Source organism: Musa acuminata, chromosome BXJ1-7 (genome assembly GCF_036884655.1).
Source record: "Musa acuminata AAA Group cultivar baxijiao chromosome BXJ1-7, Cavendish_Baxijiao_AAA, whole genome shotgun sequence".
Lineage (NCBI taxonomy): Eukaryota > Viridiplantae > Streptophyta > Magnoliopsida > Zingiberales > Musaceae > Musa > Musa acuminata.
In genome coordinates this window covers 7731161-7753942 of record NC_088333.1, presented here as the reverse complement: position 1 = coordinate 7753942, position 22782 = coordinate 7731161, and the positions used below count along the sequence as shown (strand labels likewise).

The following is a 22782-nucleotide window of genomic DNA, read 5'->3' as shown; positions in this document are numbered from 1 at the left end:
GGTTTTTACAAGGTAGAGTGCGTAGGCCATGTTATCATCATCAACCAGATTAGCTACTGGCCTCGTCATGATCAGCTCAGGAAGACAACACACCCACACACAGGCAAGAAGAATTAAATGAGTTATTGATGAGTGTAGGTGGAGGAGTTTATTACCAGTGTACTGTGGGTGGTTACGGGCCGATGGCCACGTTTCACCGACAGCTCCTCCGCCATCCTTTCTCTCCCTTCTCCACCCTCCCCAACTTAACTCTGGTACTCCACTCTCTCTATATATTTACCTGTCCATTCTAGTTCGAAGCCTGCACCTTCTGTACTTTGTCGTCAGTGAAACTGAGACGCATCTTTAATCCACTGCTCTCATCCTCTCTCTCTCTCTCTCTTCCTGCATTCTCTGTCCGGCTGCCAGAATTGATACTTAACAACGATATGGTACAGTCGAAGAAGTTCCGAGGTGTCAGGCAGCGCCACTGGGGTTCCTGGGTGTCTGAGATTAGACATCCTCTCCTGTAAGTAGTACTCTGCGCTCTGCACGCTGTCTGCATGCATGTCAGTGGCGAACTTATTGAATGCTCGCCATTCTTTCCCTCTCTATCATTTGTAATAACAGTGGGACTGCATGTGTTGCGGTCCAGACGACAATGTAGGCATCGTCTTCCTTCTTTCTTACTGTGGTTGTGCGTATGATGGTGTACAGTAAGCGAAGGGTGTGGCTCGGCACCTTCGAGACGGCGGAGGAGGCCGCTCGGGCCTACGACGAGGCCGCGGTGCTCATGAGCGGGCGCAACGCCAAGACTAACTTCCCCATGCCCCGGAGCCCCGAGGGGGACGCCGCCGCCCGCGCGTCCTCCAAGGCCCTGTCGGAGGTCCTGAGCGCCAAGCTTCGGAAGTGCTGCAAGACCGCCCCCTCCCCCTCCCTCACCTGCCTCCGGCTGGACAACGAGAAGTCCCACATCGGAGTGTGGCAGAAGCGCGCCGGCACCCGCGACGGCTCCAACTGGGTCATGACCGTGGAGCTCGGCAATGCGAGCAGCCACCATGCCCAGCAAGCGGCCGGGGAAGCCATGATGGGGCCGACGCCGCTCGCCGGGACAGGGACATCGTCGCAGGAGGCGGTCGGAGGGATGGACGAAGAAGAGATGCTGGCACTGCAGATGATAGAAGAACTCCTCAGCAGGAACCGCACAACCTCTCCCTCACATGCAGCGACCGCAGATGAAGACAGCTTCTTCCTCTAGCCACCATGGCAGAGAAGGATAATTCAGTAGGTCGATACTGTTTGCTTGGCTGCTGTGCTTGGATTGCTATTACAAGTGCCGATCCACCTTGTCATCAGTCTCCCTCAACACGTAAAAGATGAATGGTGAAAAGGATTGCTGGCTGCACCATTATGAGCGCTTATTAAGCTTTTATATGTGTTTGTTTCCTAATCTGAATGCATACGATTGTGTCATGCTATTTGAAAGCGATGCAGGTCGAGTAAGAAAGTTGTAATATCAGCCAACTTTCCGTTAATAGTTATAACAAAGCTCAAATGGTTGCTTTCTTGTGCTGTGTTTGGAGAATACTCTGCAAACAAACATAGAACCTTTTGTGACAGCTGCATCTATCCATCTACTTTCATGGCTGCATGGAGGAAGATATCAAGAGAAGAGAGGCATTTATGACAGCTTGCTGCATGCTTGCATTGCAGGGACCCAAGAAAGGAGGAGGTTCCCCTTCCAAGTCTTGGTGTGCTTGTATTATGCAATGAAAAGATAGTGAACACTCAGACATAAGACTAAGGTTAAAGTGTGGACTATTGAAGCTTTATATTAAGGAAAAGCTGTCATGAGGCTGGAATCAACAGGATTCTTTTGATGACAATAAGATAAATTGGGTATCTATACAGTCATAATTTACAAGCATCAGTAGACTTGCAACACAAAAATATTATGATAGGTTTACTCCCTGAAACTAAATAGTAACTCAGACATGCACCGCATCATTTCCTTGTGGGGAAGTTATTACACATCAAATGACTCCAGCAAACACTAAACATTTTCATGCATGCAAATCTCTCTCATATACTACTCTTTTGATTCTCTCACTGTTTCTTACTATCTTTTTTGCCTCATTTCAGTGCTCATGATGAAGGTAAAAAGAAAATGCCATTGTTAGGAGTCTTGGTACAGTAGTAGAGCCAAGTTATTTTGATAGTTATACATGCTCACCTGCAGTTCATTCCATCATTTTTTGCCAGCATTTATTAGTCACTATTTCATGCAAGGGTCACATCGACCTGATGAGTTGATCACGACAGCAAAAACAATCTTAATCATATATTTCCTTAATTCTGGTCCGCAAATGCACAATTTAATGACTAGCAAAAACATCTGATATCTTCTGCCAAATAAACTGATCAAACATGAATTCTATAATTAAGATACTTGCTTTGCTTGTGGTTATTCTTTTGGCATGAATAAGCTGATGTGAAGCCCCAGGAGATGAAATGTAAGAGACAGCTAAAAGATAAGCAGTTTAGATCACAGAAAAGTCAAGATATGTGTAATGAGAAAAGAAGGATGTAGTGGAAGGTCCCCTACTCCAAGTACATCAATAAAAGCTGGGGTGGATGAGATGATGACAATGGGGACTCCACAGGCAGCTGAGCTCAGTAAATGTGCCACATTATTGAGGAACTAATTTAAAGTGTTTCACCTCCCATCTAAAGTAATGCCCTATGGTAAGATGTTTTGAGGCTTCGTGAGTGTATGGAGTTGCTTGCAATCATACATGTATACATACTTGGAAAGTTTAGGTTAACAAAAATAGGCATCAGAGGCACCGGAGGAAAGCACCACCAGCTAGAATTTTGAGTTCTTGGGAGACTAAATGAATGACTTTAATAGTCCAAAGAGATGTTAGTTGCATATGATTTGTGCATTGAATGCTTCTGTTGAACAATATGATTTACTTGTCAAAGAAAATGTGCCCCTTAGAAGTTTCTTTGTATTTCCTCTTTTTGTATCAATGATAAATGGTAAAGATGACATTTTAATCTCAAAATTTTACTATCAGGAGTCAAAATCTTCATTAATTTAGTCTGTCACCACACACCAAGTAAAATTATAGTTTCTTTCTATATCTTCCATTATATATATAACATCAAATTGATTGTTCATGTTGTTAGTTGGATTTAATATTTAGCCCATTATGATGGTCCATATTGATGTTTTTGTCTATCAATTATTTGATGGAGGCCTCTCTCTATGCCCACATAACATTGATAGTGGGCCATTTGATAGGTAATTCAAACAAAACAAAAACAAACTTTTCCTAAGATTTTAGGATGATTTGATAAGTTTTTACGTTAACTAGCACAAATTCATCTATGCTCCTTATCCATTATTTATTATTATTATTTGAAAAATCATACTAATATCTACACTTGTTCATAAGAACATGGAGAGGGATACCAAATCTTGTAATGGCATTTGTAGATCTAAATAGAGTGTATGAGGGGTGAAGCTTCAAATCAAGTTTAAGATGGATAGTATATGTTCATGTTGCATGAACTAAACACTTAACTAACAAATAATCAAAACTTGTAGGTGTTTTTCTTTCGATTATAAGAAAAAAATAATTTTCAAGATGATTGTCAAACCCGTTATACATTATGAATTAAAACATTATATGGTTATTGAATATCATATTATTTGTATACTTTTATATTGTATTTATGTCATTTTGTATTTAGGTTATCTATTTAGCATTTTATATGATGTTTTGGATATAGTTTGTGATTGAGACAGCCTTCTGACTTGATCAAAGTTGAATGTTTGATTATAAGAAAGAGAAAGAATGCTTGTTTTTCAATACATACAACATGCCATGACATCATCGGATAGGAATGGAGTGGGAGAATGAAGCATCCATGGATGGAATATGCTCCAAATATTTAATTATAATTTGGCTTTTCCTTCTCCTCTCGAATAGCACAAGTGACATCCATCAATTATTTTTGTATCCATCTCTTGACTAATAAAAGACATCCTGCTGTTCTTATCCATACCATTGCTGTCGACTCTCTTAAACAAAGACATGCTGGAGAGTCCTTTGCTCTCTCTCTCTCTCTTTCTTGTAGATGTTTTTAATATGATTAGCATACATCATTTGCTTTACCTTTGCAAATGTATCCACACATACAAAGGTTTTGTCTATTTAGGGTTATGATGTTATCCCCACTATTTCATGTTTAATTATCGGTTTTAACTTTTAAAAATAATAAGATAAATGCATTTATATATGCCAAAAATTTAAATAAAATTTTCTCAACAGCTTGTATGGTTTGACATTAAAAAAAGGTAATAATAAATAATTATATTCTTATAATAAAATATTACATTAACTAAGAAAACCCATAATTGGATTTCTAGACAAAATTTAGCTTGTCTTTTCACTAGATCGCGAAAGAAAGTTTTAGATGAGTAACTTTTGCTGGGATTTGATCGAGAATTTTTTTAGAATAATGCCAAAAATATTGTTAAGCAGTAATAATAAATTGATTAGACTAATCTCAGACACATAATGCATGCGCTTAATGTTTACTTTGAGTGATTTATTGGGATTAATCGATTGGTAGTACTTCTTCGTGTGATCTCCAAGCACAAGCTCAAATCGATGTTCTCGTGGACGCCTCAAGAATCTGCATTAAGATGGCCGTCAGATTCCTCGAGCAAGGAATATCCAGCTTAGATTCCCTCAGAGTCAGGTCGATTTTGATAGCAAGTACGGCTCTCCTGTCCTATCAAAACAGGCAACATCATTCCGTAGTTGGTACATCCAGCGCAGCTCCCGTGGTTCTCCGGGAGGGAGCTGACGAGGAGTCCCAGTATCTGGCCAATTTCCTGACTCCTGTCCTGAACCCTACAGTTACTCAACCTTTGCGTAACACCACAAAGGTCCCCGCGCCAATAGTCGTGCAACGTTCCTACCGTGTGGGAAAGTCGACGGCTATCTTTCGACAACGACTCCGAATAAGATGTCATTAAATGTAATTTATTGAATATGTTAATTACTGGAAAATAGGTACAGATTGTGTCTAATATCACTTGATGTCATAAACATTTTCATTCCAAAATATAAAAAAATATAGAAGATAAATACAAAATAAAAAATCAGTTCATATTTTGCTCCCTCGATTTATGTCAATTTGATCGGGTCGATGATTCGTTCTCGAATCATTCCAATAAAAATATCATTAAATTTCAAATAATAATGTAATTATCGCAGCCGTTACAGCCTTTATAGCAGTATGATTCTAACGGTTTGAGGCACGTCCGATACGGCCGTTGTAGCAGTCAGATGCGAACGCATCGACCTCCGACACCGTCGCATCGTCGGCTACCGAGAGCAGCACCGAGAGAGGGGGAATAAAACCTGAGATATCCTCTTCTTCCTCGCATATTCCCTCTCTCCTGTCTCCGCATATTCCAATTCCCCCCCTTTACCCTTCTCCCTCTCCCTCCCCTTTATATCATCCGCTGGCCCCGGCTTCTTCCCTCTATCTTTCTCTCTTTCGTTGATCTTTTTCCTTCCTCTGATACCTCCGTTGTCGTCTGATCATACGTAGACTGGAAAAGGTGGGTTCTTGAAGATGAAATTTGGGAAGAGTCTTAGTAACCAGATCGACGAGACTCTGCCGGAGTGGAGGGACAAGTTCCTCTCCTACAAAGATCTCAAGCGGCGCCTCAAGCTCATCGCAGCCGGTGGAGGAGGGGAGAGGCTGGCCAAGCGACCGAGGGTGGCCGATGACGACCGCGCCGCCTCCTCGGCGCCGGAAGACTCTGCGATGCGGGAGGAGGAGGAGGATTTCATGAGGCTCCTCGAATCGGAGCTTGACAAGTTCAACTATTTCTTTGTTGAGAAGGAGGAGGAGTACATCATCCGCCAGAAGGTAATCCCTCTTGCTTTCCTTCGTTCCCGGCATTCGAAAAATAGGATCAATAGATAATAAGACAACTAAATGATTGAGAAAAAGGATTCTTTTGGGTGCCAAAGTTCGATCCCGAATCGAAATTCTTGAGGACGATTAGGTGGATGGCTTTGTAGATCCCGTATTTATTTTTGAGCGGTTATTCAGAAGAGCATGACGTTTAACAACTGTTCTTTGGTTACATATCTCGAGAGTCTCCCGAAATCTTGTGGATCGGTTCAAGTAGTAGAGAAAATATTTGAAGTTAGCCTTTGGTAGTCACTGCTCTTGATCCAAACAAGGAGGGGTAAAGAGGGACAAATTGGTTTTATCTTCTTTTCTCTTGTTCGATTCGTATCCAAGTAGAGCTCAGGTTCTTCTTGTTTTTCTTTATAGTGGCATTTCATGCTTCTGTTGGGAATTGCGGTGCATTTTCCTAAATTCGATCTTCATAAAATATGTCACTTTGCAGGACCTGCAGGATCGAGTTGCGGAAGCAATCTCGAATAATTCCAAGGAGTTGATGAAAGTGAGCAAGGAAATTGTAGATTTCCATGGGGAGATGGTCCTCCTCGAGAACTACAGTGCGCTTAACTATACGGGTACGTTGCTTTAGATAGTCTCTCTCCCACTAAGCAAATTCTATAGCTTCTTTTCAGAAAATTCCTAGTTTTGCTGATTAGAAATAATTCTTTATTACAGAGTTAATGTAGATCATGGTAAACTTTCAGTTCAATTTTATTTGTTATTTATGAACATTTAATTGTGACACTAGAGATTAAGAGAATGACTTCCATCTACTTGTTGCCACTCCTCACACTTAGTCTAGTATGAAATAAATGGTTTTCACTTAAGACTTGACTTATATGACTTATATGAAATAATATATGTCAGATTAGATTGACCAGGCCAGGGTGATGGTGTTGCTTGGTTCAACGGAAATGGCGTCTTGGAGTGTACTGAAAACTTAGTTGAATATTATTTAAAACACATTGTAGCGGTGTCATTGTGTCGTGTGGATGTGCGTATTTCTAGAACCAAGACTGTAACCCTGTTTCTATCCGAGGTCTAAAATCTTGATCCGATGTTGAATTTTTTACTGCAGTACCCAGTAGACTCGGTGACTCATTGATCTGTATCACTTTGTATTACTAAAAAAACTAGTACTGAGCCGTATCGTCCATATCGGTTCTTGGTTTGAATTGGTAAATGTCTGTCAAGATTCGATCGGTATTTGACACCTTATTTTCACCTGCCTAATTCATCTAGTAACTATTCTCCTTGGGTCGACAACTAATCCACTACCAATGTATTAGTCCGATTTCCACGACCCGAGAATATCCTAATACTGAAATGATTTGACCTATTTGCAAGATCCAAACGTGACAGTGATCACACAATAACCAGAAAACCACTTGCTTGACTTGATTTTTTAGGTTCAAAACCTAAACACAACAATTTATTAATTGAATTTCTCTTGTCAATAAATCCATTTAAGCTGAAAAACGAACTACTTTGGTTCGGATCAGTGGGTACAGTCAGTCATGCCACCTTTGACATCGAATCCTAAACTTTAGAATGACTGCCTCACGTTTGCCAAAGTCGGCAAAGCATGGGACTAAGAATCATGAGTTATTCATTAGTGCTATAGTACTCAATTATTAACTAGTTTCCTGAGTTTTATAACATATGCTACTAATTATGCCATCGATGTCTCCGAGAACGTCAGTGCTACAGTAGGATTTAGACCTGTGACATCTTTCCAAGATGAATGAATTACCGAGATCAGCAACAATACTTTCAAACAGAAAAATCCATACTATCTTGAAGGATACAGAAATAGATTTTCTTTTCTAAATGGATAAATAATAATTGCACAGGTACAAAAGAGGATGATGAAATATAACGATGCTCGTTTGTTAACACAATAAGTAAAAGCTTTGTCGACAAATTGCCTTGTACCTTCTCATTGTCGCACAAAAAATTTCACGCCATCTTTCGCACCCCAGCTCCTCCAAATCTGATTGTGTTTCTGTGTTCAGGGCTGGTGAAGATCCTGAAGAAGTATGACAAGAGGACAGGAGCACTTATGCGACAGTCCTTTATCCACAAGGTGCTGCAGCAACCCTTCTTCACCACGGATCTGTTGTACAAGCTTGTGAAGGAGTGTGAGGCCATGCTGGACCAACTCTTTCCCAAGAACAAATCCTCAACTTCCGAGGAAGACTGTGTTAGGGAGAAGGGAGAACAGAAGCCAGCAGAACCCAGATCCTCACTGGCCGGAGGGGTTCTGGAGTTGGAGGAGATCGAGTACATGAAGAGCTTGTACATGAAGAGCACGATTGCAGCATTGCGGGCCTTGAAAGAGATTAGGAGTGGGAGTTCCACCGTGAGCTTCTTCTCATTGCCTCCCTTGCAGAACAGTGGATTGGAAGAAAGGTGGAACAACGTTCCTGTATTAGAACAAGTAGCCAAGTAATCACGAATGATGCTTCAAAAGGTTAATTCTCGTGTGGATAGTCGTGGGATTTGATCGGAGATAGAGCACCATCTCCACTTTTTGTATCTTCATCATAAGCTTACCTGTATTAGATCCCAATACGTCCAATATTCACTCTATTCTCCAAAATGTTTGCAAGTATGCATTGATTTGCTTTTACTACTTACCATTAATTACTCGGAAGAGCACCAATCCGAGCCTGTAGAGGATTTGTTGGAACAGAACAAATCCAGAGTTTTCATTTTCTCCTTTGGATCTGTACATCCTCGACGGATGTTGTATAAGCATTTGTTAGTCTCTTGTTTGTTCACGAGAACGGGGACGCCTGGTGCCCTCCATCGCTCAAGGTTGGCCTCGAGGGCGTGGGCGAGGCACCACTCCTTCCCTTGTGCGGTGGCTACAGGCGGAGCCCCACCAGGTTTGGAAGTGATGGCCAAGGGGCCACCTTGTTACCATCATGGAATGATCAACGTGCACATATGGTATGGTAATACGACTCTGTTAACGCAGTTCGGTTTGAGTATATGGAAAGATGGATTGATCAACTAATTAAGTTACTTCTTTACTACCATGGAATGATCCCCAGCTATTTAAGGGTCTTGCTGAGCATACCTTGGCACAGTTTTGCAGGATGTTTGAGGTTGGAAGAAGTTTGCTCTCAAGTAGAGTAGATGCTTTAGCATTTTCAAGAGGCTTTTGACTTTTAAATGTGCTGACAGAGAGAAGTCAAGTCAACTTCAATAAGTGCCATTGGTGATCATTTCTAATGAGGATTTAAGCTTCTTTCCTTACCTTTGACATGGTGATTAACCATGGGCTTGTCACCCTTTTGTCAACAAGAATGATACACCTGGTCTGGTCAACGTTGACTTTTCAATAACTCTATTGTCTAATATCTATTCAAGAATTCAGCATCCATTACTAATACCAAGTCTTTTCTGAACTTGCTCAACGACTTCACACACTAATTGGCATGATGCAGACAATTGTCCCCTTTTTGCTGACACAACTAGAAATAACATAAAATTACCAACTATCAACTATCGTTACTGCTATGTCTTTACTCTAACAATCATCATCGCTTCCTTGTCACTTGTGATTATATACTCCGATACTATCGTGTTCTTAGTGTAGTTCCACATTTGTTACTCGAAAGACTACAACTTACTCATGTAGCATTTCCAATCATGTTGTTAGGCTTGTATCGTTGACATTAGGCTCCCTCAAGCAAAATGCGAGCTCTAGGATTTTTTTTTATATAGAAACCACCCTTCGTTTTATTGATTAAATCAAGAAGAGAAAAACAAAATATTATGATATAAATGGATCAAATTGATCTTAGTTATCAGGATTTAAAATAATGACAATCATTTTATAATTCTAACATAATAAAAGTTAGTATATATTCTAAACACACTATTTTAGACAACAATGATTCAATAAATTATACAACTTACAAGAATTTGAATTGCCTAAACTACCTATAATTAATTCATACAAAATTTTCCAAGAAAAAAAAAACCAAAATAACACCATTCTAATACTATTAAATCTAAAACCAAGAAATATCATGCCAAATACAATTTTAGAAAAATTCAAATTGGAGCATCCTTTAATTAGTTTTGGAAGCTTTATAAGTTGCTTTGTGCCAAGTACATTTCTACATATGATATTATTTTTTGTCAAGTAATCAATCTCCACTAGACAAAAAAAGAAAAAAAATTTGACAAATTGATATAATAAGATTTGAACGATATCCAACTCAAGATAGACTCGGAGTCAACCAAAGAGAAGGAGGCCAATTCAAGTGATGTCCAAGATGATCTATTAGTCCTATCATCTCATCTTCCAAGTAGAATATTCCGATATGACGTTTCGTATACTTATAAGATCCACATAACTCCAACATGTCATCAGTATAATAGATGCAATTTTGTTTGAACTCCGGAAAGTCTACCGTAGAGAGGCACATCGATTGATTTTTGTCCAAGAACAACGTTTGCTCATGTAAGCTCTTCACCCTTGTCCACTTAAGAGTCAGCTCGTCCAGGTAAAACACCATGCACATAATGTTCTTAGGGTTATCAGTAGGGCTCCACTCGTTTTGGAACTTATATACCAACATCAAATTAGTATTTAGGGATTCGACCAAGTAATATGTGCATATGCACCCAAGGAAAATATGCGAAGGCAAGTCTGAGTTGATGATGCTATGCCTAATGGCGAGTTCATCGAGCTCCCATGCCTCAACTATACGTTGATAATTGATAGTGTAGAATCTGGCATTGTGATGTATTATATCGGTGTAACAATAAGGTGAGCTTATAGACGTCCAAGCCTTATTCCCAGCTCGAGCAAAGGCTAGATTTTTCCACAGGCCATAGATCATCATGATGGTGAAGTCATTGTCTGCGTCAGGAGCTGCAGAGAGTACGGCCTTGCCGAAGAAGAGCGCATGCATACTCCAAAGAGATAACTTGTTTCGTTCTTGTCCCACGATGAATCTGACGATTTGTCCTTGGGAATCATGAACAGTATTGACGAAAGGTAAGGTCGTCACACAAGGGAGTGGGATTTGAGCCCCGGTGAGTGGATTCAGAAGGTACATGTTGCAAAGTCTATCCACAGTGGTCAGCCATCCATGACGAGAACCGATGTAGATCCTTGTACGGATCATAGGTTCCGGGCATGGAATGTTATAAATCTTCTTCTCGACGATAGAGAAGAACTTGGCTGTGGAATTATTGTCGCCAGGCAGCATGAGCCATGGAGCTTGTGGCTTCGGAGGACGATGGTGCTCCAACTTGCAGACCAAGTTCCATTGTTTACAGACGGCTTTGGAACGTATGTAATCAAATATCGAGAGTTCATCATAAATCATACCCAACAGTTCTACCGTCAGCTCTGACCAATTCGCCATGAGAAAAGAAGAAAGCGTAGAAAAAGTCCTTTTCCACTCGATTCTTCGATCTATCACTTTAACAAAGCTGCTTTGCAGATTAACATCAAAAACATTATTTCAACTGTGATTCTTAGGACAGATTAAGTTTCAAAAATATAAATCTCCATCAATCAAACTTTATTTAAAATAAATGAGTAATCTTAGGATAGTATAAACTTTAATCACGATAGCTTAGTTGAAACATATAAAGTTATTATCATGCACATAACATTCTCATTATCATTGTTTGACTATAGTGTACTCCCCAAGCAGTCAAGAGGCTTTAGCCCTCTGGATATGTCACATATGCTAAGAGAATCAAATTGTATAACATAAAAAGTTGGATGATATCCCTCACTCACTCACTCATTAAGATAGGACAAATTTCTCATAATAGTAACTAAAAGAATCGTTTAATCATTACGTCTAATAATTTATTAATCCTCAAAACCAATCATCGTACCAATATTAGCATATCTGTCTTTGATAGAGGAAAAAAATTCTTATAAATTATCATATATATATATATATATATATATATATATATATATATATAAACTTGTGAATATATATATATATTCACAAGGAGTACTTTTTAACTTGGATTGCTCAACATATACCTCATACTTGTGGTAAAAATCATATTAGAAAGACACATTTTAATATTAACCTCTATCTTAATGAATGAATAAATATAAAAATTAATTAATCTCTATAAACTTATCAAAATTTATCACCGCAAAAACAAGTAAGATCCTTTAAATTTGCTAAACTAAGAGATAGAGGGGTATCGAGCTACCAAGGCCTAAGATTATATTCAAGATCAATTGGTCTTAGTTTGAATCCAACTAATTTGAATCCAACCCATTTCAAGATCAAATAGTTTGAATCCAACCCATCCCAAATTCTCTCACATTAGGCCCGAGCACATATGAGAGCCAATTGATTGGGTTGCATTTGAACCAAATAAATCTGATTTTTAAAATTAAAATATCCAAATAATTTAATTCATTACATGAAGATATGATCATTATTAAATATGAATTGTAAATTATTAAAATATGATATAAAGGTCAAAATAAATTAATTAACATTAACAATAATGAAATCTATAAACATGCAAAACCTTTTTTGAAAAAAATAATTAATAAAAAGTTATAACACATTTAAAAATTAAAAGGTCAATCAAATTATATTGAAACTTGAACTAAAAGAAAAAGTAAAAAACTAACAATATCCTAAAGGCGATGATCGATGTTGACTCCTCCGTTCTAATATAATGCTTATAATCATCTAAAGACGATGACCTCTTTTGACTCTTTTATCATATTCGAAAATCAATCGACCATCTCCTAAAGGCGACGATGACCTTTACTGGTTCCTCCCTTTTCATCGATGAAACAAGAGAAGACTTTTGTACGAGATGACGAAGAATCATTATTAATGTGAGGAGTTTTATTCCATATTTATTTTATTTTAAATATAAATAAAATAAAAATAATTTCTTATCATGGTATTTAGGAATAGGAAATAAATACCAAATGATAATATACATTCTATATTATAATGTGAAAATATAGAAAATAATGATAGTGTGGTGTGTATCATTTATGATTTTTTTTAATTTGGGAGGAAAATTGAGATGATTATATTTTCTCCCCCATTTGGAATTTGGTCCCAAATTCAATTTACCTTGTCAAAAAATATTGATACATCTTTCTAACATCATCTTCTCTCTCTCTCTCTCTCTCGAGTAGTTTCATTCTCTATATGATGTTGCTAACTGAGTTGATCTTGGTCGCCCTTCCTATGGCGTTGAGATTTTGATAAGAAGCCACATGCTTGGATGGAATTTTTCTTAGGTGGAAACACCTGACGAGCAAAAAGTTATAGAAGATATCTCTAAACTCTTTGATGCTAAGGTTTCAAAGGACTGACTTTTCATGAATTAAGGTTAAAGAGTGTCCTCTCTTAGCACATACTTGGTCAACTTTTTTCTTCTTTGTTTTATGGGCAAGTATAATCATCAGTGATAGTTGATTCATTCACCTACACGGCCTTCGATGTATATCACCTTTTCATGGTGTATTAGAGAAGGGAAGAAGCTTAATTCCAACCGAACTCTACCTTATTCACTCCTTTGATCTCTCTTGCTTCTCAATTATTTCTCCAACACTTTAACTAAGACAATAATTTTTAATCCTATTAAGGTTCTTAAACCAATTCCTTGTCTAATCGTAAAAGTTAATTTAATATTTCCATGAGATAGCGTACCACAATCGATTTATTCGTTGTTGTCGTGTTAATAGTATGGTAGAATTACGACAGAGTATTCGTTGTTGTCGTGTCTAATCCCGGTCCGACTGCATATCGGTACGCGGATCGCTCGGTATCGCTATAGTGCAACAGTATTATACTATAGCATTGCTATAGTGCTACAGTACTATACTGTAGGTGTGCTATAGTGCTACAGTAATGAAGAAAATATATAAAATTATTCAGTACACTAGGGTGTACTGCTCGGTACGGCCTAGTGTACCGCTCGATACACCGGTACTGTATCGTACCAAGCCAACCTCGAAATACCGGTACGATATGGTATTGCATACCTTGGTTTTTACTAACTCGAGTGTAACTCTTTGAATTTTGATTAAATCTATCTAAACTTTTTGAAACTATTAGGGTGATATATTAATATTTTTAGTATTATTTCTTGTATAACATATTTAAATGAGTCTATTTTTTTTGTATAAATGTTTAAATTAGTTTGCATAAAATAAATGACAAACAAGGAAATTAGATGAACTTGAGCTTACCAAATAGCAACTTTGGCCAAAAAATAATGTAAATTCATTCTTACCTATCTTCGATCTTGGTGATGATGAGACATTAATGCAATAGAAGAGATTTAGTTTAGAGAGAATGACCCTTTTTCTTTTCTTTTTTTTCCTCTTATTTTCCTAATATAAATATATTTTCTCATTTATCGCTGTAGAATAAGAAACAACAAATGCAAGGATGTTAGTCAACTCAATATTTCAGTTGTAACTTCTTTTCGTATGGAGGCGATGTTGAGTTGCTTAAAATCAATTTTGGAGCATCTTAATTCTTAGGAAGCTGTATTTTGATGTATTCGGCACCGATATCTTGTTACGACAACATTGTTTTTATTTTTATTTTTAGTATCACTAGATTCTTCCTCATCATGAATAAGAAAATTAATCCAGCATCTATATATCTTTCGATTACAAGTGCCTACTTCATATAACTTATATAAACGGTAAATGGGAACTTTTAAGTTTTATTAACAAACTATGTATTTTCTCTCATCTCCCTTTGTTACTAAATTAATCTGTAGTAGTCCTGAATGAATGATAGAAAAAAGAGGAAAAAGTGAATTTAGTTCTATAGATTTCAGAACGATGGTGCATTTACGAAAAAATATTAACATAATTTTATGTATGATGTATGAACGATTTTTTTGTATTGTCAATCTGTTTTTCTCTCCGATCAATCTCATTGCTTGCTTGCGCGGGCGATGTAAGATTCCTCATGCTTGATTGATGGACCACTTTCAATAATTTACTATCGACGATAGTATTATTAAGGGTGACGACCTCCGGTGATTGCTAGCCTAATCGTAAGCAGTGACTATGTACCCAGTGCAAACATTTTGGGGTGCAATAGCTTTATGGCGGTCGTGTAGCACCACTACGTGCGACGGTTATAGCAGCGCCATTGCATGCGACGACTGTAGCAACATCATTACGTGTTGCGATTGTAGCAGCGTCGGTATCCATGATGGTTGTGACGGCTACGATGATCGCAGCAAAGCCACTATGACGACATCGGTTGATCGCGATCGGTGTTACTAGACGATGATTGCACCGATGAAGTCGTTGGGCGAAGTGTGTGTGCACAACTATGCTGCGGTAAGCGTGGGGATCGTCGAGCAACGAGCATGTGTAGCCGCATGCGGGTGGGGAGGTTGTGTGCAGGCAATGATTATGCATGATGGTGGCGATTGCAATGCCTCGCTCAAGTAGTGATCGCAGATGATGACGACTATAGTGATTCGCTTAGGCAATGGTCCATGCGTTATGCAATGGTCATAGAAAGGTAGTGACAATTAAGGTTTTTAAAGAAAAATGATACTTTTGCCCATTACATAATATGAAAATTTCAATCTGCGTCCTTCAATTTCACTTTGATAGTTATGCCCTTCATAATTTCGATATTTTCATGATACATCCTAAGATAAAATTATAGTTTTACCCTTTTGAAATTAAAATTTTCTAACTCATATCCTTAATTATAAAATTGATTAATTTGATTTATTTTAATTAAATATTTTGATCGAACTTGATCATGATTGTATTTTGATTACTTAATTAGATTTAGATTCGATCAATCAAGTCATGATAAATTCAAGAAAAGTCAATTTTTAATTTATTTTTTTTTTATTTCAATCATTTTTAATTTTTTTATTTTACTTAATTAGGCTGATGGTTAAACCAATTTTGAGCTTATCTAATTAAATAAGGTCAGATTGGTATAAGGGTTCCGTGTAGAATTTTAAGAAAATATAAATTATGATTTTCTTTGATAGTTGGTACATTCAACCGGTTCCTGACTCCTCCGGTAGCACAACAATTGTATTATCTTCGTTTTTGTCTCTTTGTCACTTTTTTATTCCGAAATATTAAATATATAGGAGAAAAAAAAAGATTAAAATAGAAACGCTTTAAATCTTAACCACGAGAGAATGCAAGGAAAAGGAGCTGGATAAGCTTGCTTTTACAGGGATGCAAGAGGTTGGCAGACGCTTATCTCTTCAAGGAAAAAGGAACAACCCTTTCAAGATGCGCCGCGTACAAAAAGGCATTTTGTATTTGACATGGGACTTCGATGTTGATGGGACAAAATTTGTTCTTATACAGAAAAATCTAGCACTTTGCCACCAGCTGCCAGCTTTGATCAATCAAGTTCAGAAAAGTTGCTCAGTGTCACTTTCATAATAAAACCAGCAGAAAGTGCAAATTTACAACTTCTTATTCCGCCCTTTTTTTTGGAATCACTATTAATTTCGGACACCTTCACAATAAAAAGGCAGCAGAAAGTAGGGATGATAAGGTTGCTTTACACGAGAAAAGAACATTAGGCAGAAGAGAACATCTCCTTGAGAATACGCACAGTTCTGTGGAAGAACTTCAAATCACGTCCGATTTTATCCTGTTCAGATAATGGAGTGAATAAGGTAGTAATGATTTTTCTAATTAATCACACCATGCAGAACAAAGATACTCGAAGCACATACCTTTTTTAATTGCTCCAGTCTTTCTACAACTGGATGCAGACTCCCACTCAAAGAGGACAAGTCTTGCAAATCACTTTTGCTGACAGACAACCAAAACCAAATTAGCACGGTGAAGAAAACAAACATTCAATGATCTTAAGAAACACAATCTATGCAACAAGGCCTCTTGAGGTCAACCATGTTCACAAGGTACAGAGTATAATTAAGCCAATCTAAACCCACAGCTGACAGAGTGGATCATCCATCGTAATGGAGGGAAAAATGTGCAGCTTATGCAAAATGGTATCAGACCCCTACCCACTCATGAGGGAGAGAGATATTTCATCATCAATAAAGGGAAAAAGAGTATCTAAACCTAAGTATATGGAGGTGGTAGTTTCTTCAGCATGTTGGACCAAGAACTAGTAGAAGGGGAAACATGCCATAATCTCATATAGTTGTCCTTATTGGAGGTTAGCTGTACCCTTCTCCAATAGGGATACTCAATTACCAAAGCCTTCCATCACTTCTAAAATGAAAGGATGCCAAGAGCTAGCAAAGAAGTTCATACTCATCCTGAAGGTGAAAAAGAAGGATGTTGAGGACTAGCTCAGCAAGTTGTAGCAAAAGGGTGATCAATTGATCCCTATTGCCTGCCATGCGGCACATCTCTATCATCGCAATGTATCGCCTGTATCAGATAAATAAAAAAATCAGATGCTATGAAAAAGAAATCAAATTGGTTTGTTGATAAAACTGCTCATGCATGATTGATCACTGGATCAGTACATAGGAGAACAAATAAAAAATATCTTTGTTTTCCTTTCAAAGCACATCTATATATTTAAAATATTATTCAAAATAACTTCTGCAGAGTTCCATATAGTCATGTATATTCAACAATAAATAAATAAATATATATATATATAATTTCAAATTTCTGAAAGTCAATTCTACGTTGCTGAAAGCCTGAAACAATAAATTAAAGCAACTATAAAGGTTAAAAATATACACTTCTATGATAGACTTTTAAAGTCACAGGATGAATTCTGCAAGCAACATGTAATGAATTTAAACACAATCTACCATGTTAGCACTTTTAACAGGATAAAGAACCACATAAATTAAAAGGAACATTCCTTACCTTTTTCGTATATTATCATAAGGAGAGATGCAATCCTGTTTCATGCATAAACTGATAATTTCATCAACCTCCTGTCTTGATAATTCATTAATATCTTGAATCTAGAAAACATAGAAGAAATTAGACATAACTTTCCACAATCACCAACATAGTTACTTTCTTATACTTTAGCCTTCGATCCAATGCAAGTGTAGGTAACAAAACAGAGAAACAAAGGTGACTAGATCATCAAGCAATTTTACCTTATTAAGCAGCAAGAACTTTTCTTCCCCAGCCCTCTCAAGAGAAGTTGTTACTAAATTGAGAAGACCCAATAGTAAATATAATGTTGGTTGCTGCTGTGTACCAGGATCACCAAATTCTCTGGGGCGATCCATAACCTGTCACAAGGATTGGTAGACCAAAATAGTAAAATGCCAAGGGATACAAAGAGATAAAAAGTACTGCACGTTATGGGTTTCACGTCAACCACAGCAACTCAGCAACACAGATGTCAAACTCCAAAGCTAAACTTCACATGTTGGCAACTAACAAATACTCATTTATTAACATCAAAATCAACTTGGCTACATATGGGAACAATCAAACAATGGTGACTACTCATTTATTAATTCAAAAACAGCTTTGAACAAGGCACCCACCAATGGGAAGTCTAACAGGGTCAAGTCTTTCTCTTTACACACAGAAACATCCTACAAGTAAAAATTTATCCCAAATAGAGAAAACAAGATGAGTAACATAAAACTTCTAATTTATAGGAGCACCATGTACTTACCTGTTATGCTGTATAAAAACTATACAAACCAACAAGATTAAAAACACCAACAAGCTTCAATAAGATCCAAACTCAAAAATTTCAAGGACACCAACATTAAAATTAAAAGGCCAACATTACTACAACTCCTATGCATTTAACAAAACACCTCCAGAAAAGTAGCCGGACTCAAATTCAGAATGATATGTCCACAATTCAGATAAGAGATGAAAATAAACAAATTAATCAAGAAACATGAAAGTTAGACTATTTCGAATGGCCAGATATTTCAGAAAGCGTATTAAAGGCTTTCAGCTAGTATCATAAATGAAATGAGGAACATAAATTGGCAAGTTTAAATTGGCATAAATGAGAAACATAAAGGGGCAATGCAAAGAAGTCATGAAGCAAAAACTTAAATTAGAATGCACAACATATAAATATATTTAGATAAACAAAATAACTACTCACCGAAAACCTCATTAGTTTTCTCTTCATGAGAGAATACAGGTAAGAGCTCAGGCTAAAGCATAGCTGAAAAATTAGAGACTCTGTCTTCCTTTGACTCTGCTCAATTGTTTATGTGCTCCAGAAATCAGAACAAGATTATCATTACATTATTTCAGATAAGCATTAGAAAACTGAAGCATACCTCGAGAGGATCCGATGGTTTGACAAAACTAGAAGACACAGAATCAAAACTAAAAAGAACACGCATCATGGCAAAAAGTCCTTGAACAAAACCATGCTCATCATTTTCTACATATGGCCATACCTACAAGATACAAGTTGCGTTTCACATTAACAAATGTATTCTTTTTTCTTGGAAAATTTTAGACATAGTAATGAAACAAATTTGATCAGGATACCTTGCTGAGTATAGAGACAACTAGGTTGATCCGCTCCAAAGTCAACTCCTCAGCTACTAATACATCTTCCCTCAATATTTGATCAAAAATTGACTGGTATCCCTTGACAAAATCTAAAACCTCACGCACAATTTTATTCTTAACCTGTATAAACACAAAAGGCATTGCAGATTTCTGTTGTGCAGAACAGGACAGACAGCTATACAATGTAATTAAATCTTCAAAGTCTAATCCAGTTTAACCTTCATTTTAAATAGTGAATAGTGGTCCTACCATGGCATATGCAAATAAGATCACATGGTAATGTCATAAGAATGGATGATCTCACTGCACCACTCATCTAAAAAAGACAGAAATAACAACATTGAGTACACACATCACTGGCATCAGAAATTCCTCAAACAAGAACATTAGGGGGAACTTAAAGCAAGAATTAACAAGATCCTTGTTAATTCTTGCTTTAAGTACACACATCACAGCCAAAATTAGTAAAATTTTCCAAGCTGCATTTGATTAACAAGATCCTTGGAAGCACTGACGCAAACTGATGCTGCACATCCTTGAGCATGAGAGGTTACAGGTTCATATAAAATCATAGGTGCACCAGGTTAGCCAGATATATAAAATCATGGGTGATCATGTGAGACATGCACCTTAGGCAAACAATGTATGCTTTAGTATCAGAGCCTATGTAAAAACAAACTTAAAGATGAAGTGAATAAGTGTCAACCAGGACATCTTGGTAGAGTATCATCATTTACTTTATCCGCTCTTAAGTTTCAATCGGACTTCAAAACATTTGTTGTGGTTTTTAGCCAAGTTGGATTTGTGACTTTTACCTCAGGGACCAACCAAGTTGGCTGCCTCTATCATCTTCAGCATCAACTTCACTAAAATCAGGCAGTAAATTCATTAGATTTATTTTTCATCTTTCATATAGCAAATACTTCTCAAGCTTTCTCCAGCATGCTGGACTTTATGCAAGGTTCCAATCTCAATAAATATAATTTTTCATACTTTTCAATGAACATTCACCATAAACAAATTAACAGATAACAAGGGCAGCAAAAGGGGAAGTTGAAGAGAAATAACAATAAAAGGAATCAACATTAGTCACCAGCAAAAGGTGAAAAAAATTACAAGGAGAAAAGGTGAAGGCAGCTCACATGCCAGTGAAAAAGAAAGAAGAAGAAAAGTAATCAACATTAGTCAATGGTAAAAGGGGAAAAAAATGACGAGAACAGGTGAAGGCATCTCACATGCCAGAGAAACTAAAAAAGACAAGAATAAAATACTGAGAAGATGGATCTCAGCACCAATTTTAGAGAGAAATAAAGAAACAAAAATAGAACAAATGGAATTAAAAGAAGACAACATCGGATACTAGAATAGAAGAAAGCAAACATGAATGTCTTCCTTTATGATATAAAGCTACTGATTTCCTTCACAGATGGACTTGAAATTTAAGCCTCAGTGGACCTCATGCCAAGCCTTGAAATTTAAGGCTTGAAATTTCAGTGGACCTCATGCCAAGGCTCAGTGGACCTCATGCCCCCCCACCCCCCCCACCCCCCCCCCTACAACACACACATGCCAAGCCTTGAAATTTAAGCCTCAGTGGACCTCATGCCAAGACACATTCAATAACAATAGTTTTTAGCTAAGAGCTGCATGAAAGTTCGGTGGTTCCATTTAAACAGTTAACAGAACAGGGAACAATGAATGAAATTTCAAAAATGAAGGGGAAAAGCTTTCACCGACATGGAGAACACAGATGCAATTAACATGAATCACAATACCCACATTCAAGCAACACAAAGATAATGGGCAGACGTGAAATCAGTCCATTCAGCTTGTAATTTCATCAGAATTCAAGCAATTTAAGGTCAATATTTTTTCTGTAAAATATTTTTTGCCTCCATACAACCATAGCATGGATCTAACTGTTATAGTGTACTTAGCATTTGGGTAAAATGATCTACACTAAATTAACCTAGAGACTCACAAAAAATGTACACAATAACAAATTACTTGGGTTTGACTAGAAACTGGAACCGGAAAGCAACCAAAAAATAGATACAGCACATGTATTCCTCAGTATTTGAGGACATTGAGCTAAAAATAGATAGATGGAAACTAATATGGGTCAAAAATAGAAGCTTCTTCCTGTTGCAAGAAACATGTAAACTATTAGTTAGATTATAAGGAATATGTATTTCTAGATAAGGACAAGTGCTAGTATCAAAGGCATCCTTATTAGCTCATAACATAGGAGGAGCAAATATCTCCATTTATAATATATCCCTATGCACATATGTCAATAGCACTTGCATCCGAATAGATGGAAGTGATATGCAATGACAAATATCATTATAAGCCTACTATACTTTCTTAATTAGATAAGTCAAAGGCATTACCTTCAAGAACGAAAAAGCGATCACCTTTCATGTTGTCAACCATTAAAAATACAACATAAAAGAGAAACAGAACATACTCCAGAGTGATTAATAAGAATGATAATTAATACAAGAATCAAGGATGTGTTTGGACATATCTAATAGGTCAGTAACTGGTTAAAATCTGATACAGATATCACATATCAAAAATTTTGTACAACAACAATGTTTAATACAGTACTCTTGAGTCGTGATTATTGTCTTTCAATTTTAAGGATATCCAAGGTCATACTACAGCAGGACTATCATAATGTGAGAACTAATGTTATGAAGGCATTGGATCCTGGTTAAATCCATTCGTACATTAGGTGATTTATTCATCACTACATGTTGACAATCATCACCATGTTTTAAATATAGAATTGAAGTATTGCGTAAAGAGATTGTACCTCGAGGTAATCTGATGATTCCACAAGTGATGTCAGGCTAGAAACCAATCTAAGTATTGGAGTTACAAGCAATCTTTGTTTATCAGACTCCCCAGCTAGATCTTTTCCAGCAGCAGGGCCAACCCATCTTGAACTTCCCTATAATTGGCACTGAAATAATGAAACATATACCACACATAATGCCAATATGATTAATTAAAACTACCTTTATTTGCAAGAACACAGCCCCTGAAGACCCAAGATGCTCTAAGGTACACATAGATAACAGAATCTGAGCACCATGCTTGCCATAATTGTGGCTGACTCTCAACAATAAAGACAATTGAGCCTCGAGGGTGCTTATCCGCTGCATAGACTCCAATGAGCACCAAGTGTCCTGCATGAGATGATGAATAGTAAATGAATTTTGTTAACAATAAAATTAACCTGTTCATGTTTATGTATGAGTTAAAGCTCATACTCCAATGGTGATGAACAT

At 37.2% G+C, this 22782-nt stretch overlaps 4 protein-coding genes across 7 annotated transcripts in view; 2 read left to right on the top strand and 2 right to left on the bottom strand.

Annotated features, from left to right (window-relative positions):
• Window positions 1–362: 362 nt before the first annotated feature.
• On the top strand, window positions 363–1468 carry LOC135679896 (ethylene-responsive transcription factor WIN1-like). The gene is made up of 2 exons (XM_065193882.1): window positions 363–508; window positions 697–1468. Exons 1-2 carry the CDS (start codon window positions 429–431, stop codon window positions 1235–1237), a joined length of 621 nt encoding a protein of 206 aa, XP_065049954.1. The 5' UTR covers window positions 363–428; the 3' UTR covers window positions 1238–1468.
• A 3264-nt stretch (window positions 1469–4732) lies between these two features.
• Window positions 4733–11375, bottom strand: LOC135680122 (F-box protein At2g05970-like). The gene is made up of 3 exons (XM_065194108.1): window positions 11003–11375; window positions 10229–10825; window positions 4733–4998 (listed from the first exon to the last, which is right to left on the bottom strand). The coding sequence occupies exons 1-3, from the start codon at window positions 11373–11375 to the stop codon at window positions 4733–4735; spliced, it is 1236 nt and encodes a 411-aa protein (XP_065050180.1).
• Window positions 5453–8614, top strand: LOC135678576 (SPX domain-containing protein 1-like). The gene is made up of 3 exons (XM_065191525.1): window positions 5453–5937; window positions 6428–6557; window positions 7998–8614. The coding sequence occupies exons 1-3, from the start codon at window positions 5638–5640 to the stop codon at window positions 8432–8434; spliced, it is 867 nt and encodes a 288-aa protein (XP_065047597.1). The 5' UTR covers window positions 5453–5637; the 3' UTR covers window positions 8435–8614.
• Window positions 11376–16382: 5007 nt separating the features above from the next.
• The window catches only part of LOC135678574 (nuclear pore complex protein NUP205-like), a 40661-nt gene continuing 34261 nt past the window's right edge, over window positions 16383–22782 (bottom strand). For all 4 annotated transcript variants that reach the window (XM_065191521.1, XM_065191523.1, XM_065191522.1 and 1 more), the window contains exons 36-45: window positions 22510–22680; window positions 22305–22442; window positions 19460–19603; window positions 19243–19365; window positions 19062–19157; window positions 18079–18216; window positions 17837–17937; window positions 17264–17383; window positions 16714–16792; window positions 16383–16628 (exon numbers count right to left, since the gene is read on the bottom strand). In XM_065191521.1, coding sequence (XP_065047593.1) covers window positions 16554–16628; window positions 16714–16792; window positions 17264–17383; window positions 17837–17937; window positions 18079–18216; window positions 19062–19157; window positions 19243–19365; window positions 19460–19603; window positions 22305–22442; window positions 22510–22680 — 1185 coding nt within the window. In that variant the 3' untranslated portion in view covers window positions 16383–16553. The remainder of the gene's footprint in view (window positions 16629–16713; window positions 16793–17263; window positions 17384–17836; window positions 17938–18078; window positions 18217–19061; window positions 19158–19242; window positions 19366–19459; window positions 19604–22304; window positions 22443–22509; window positions 22681–22782) is intronic.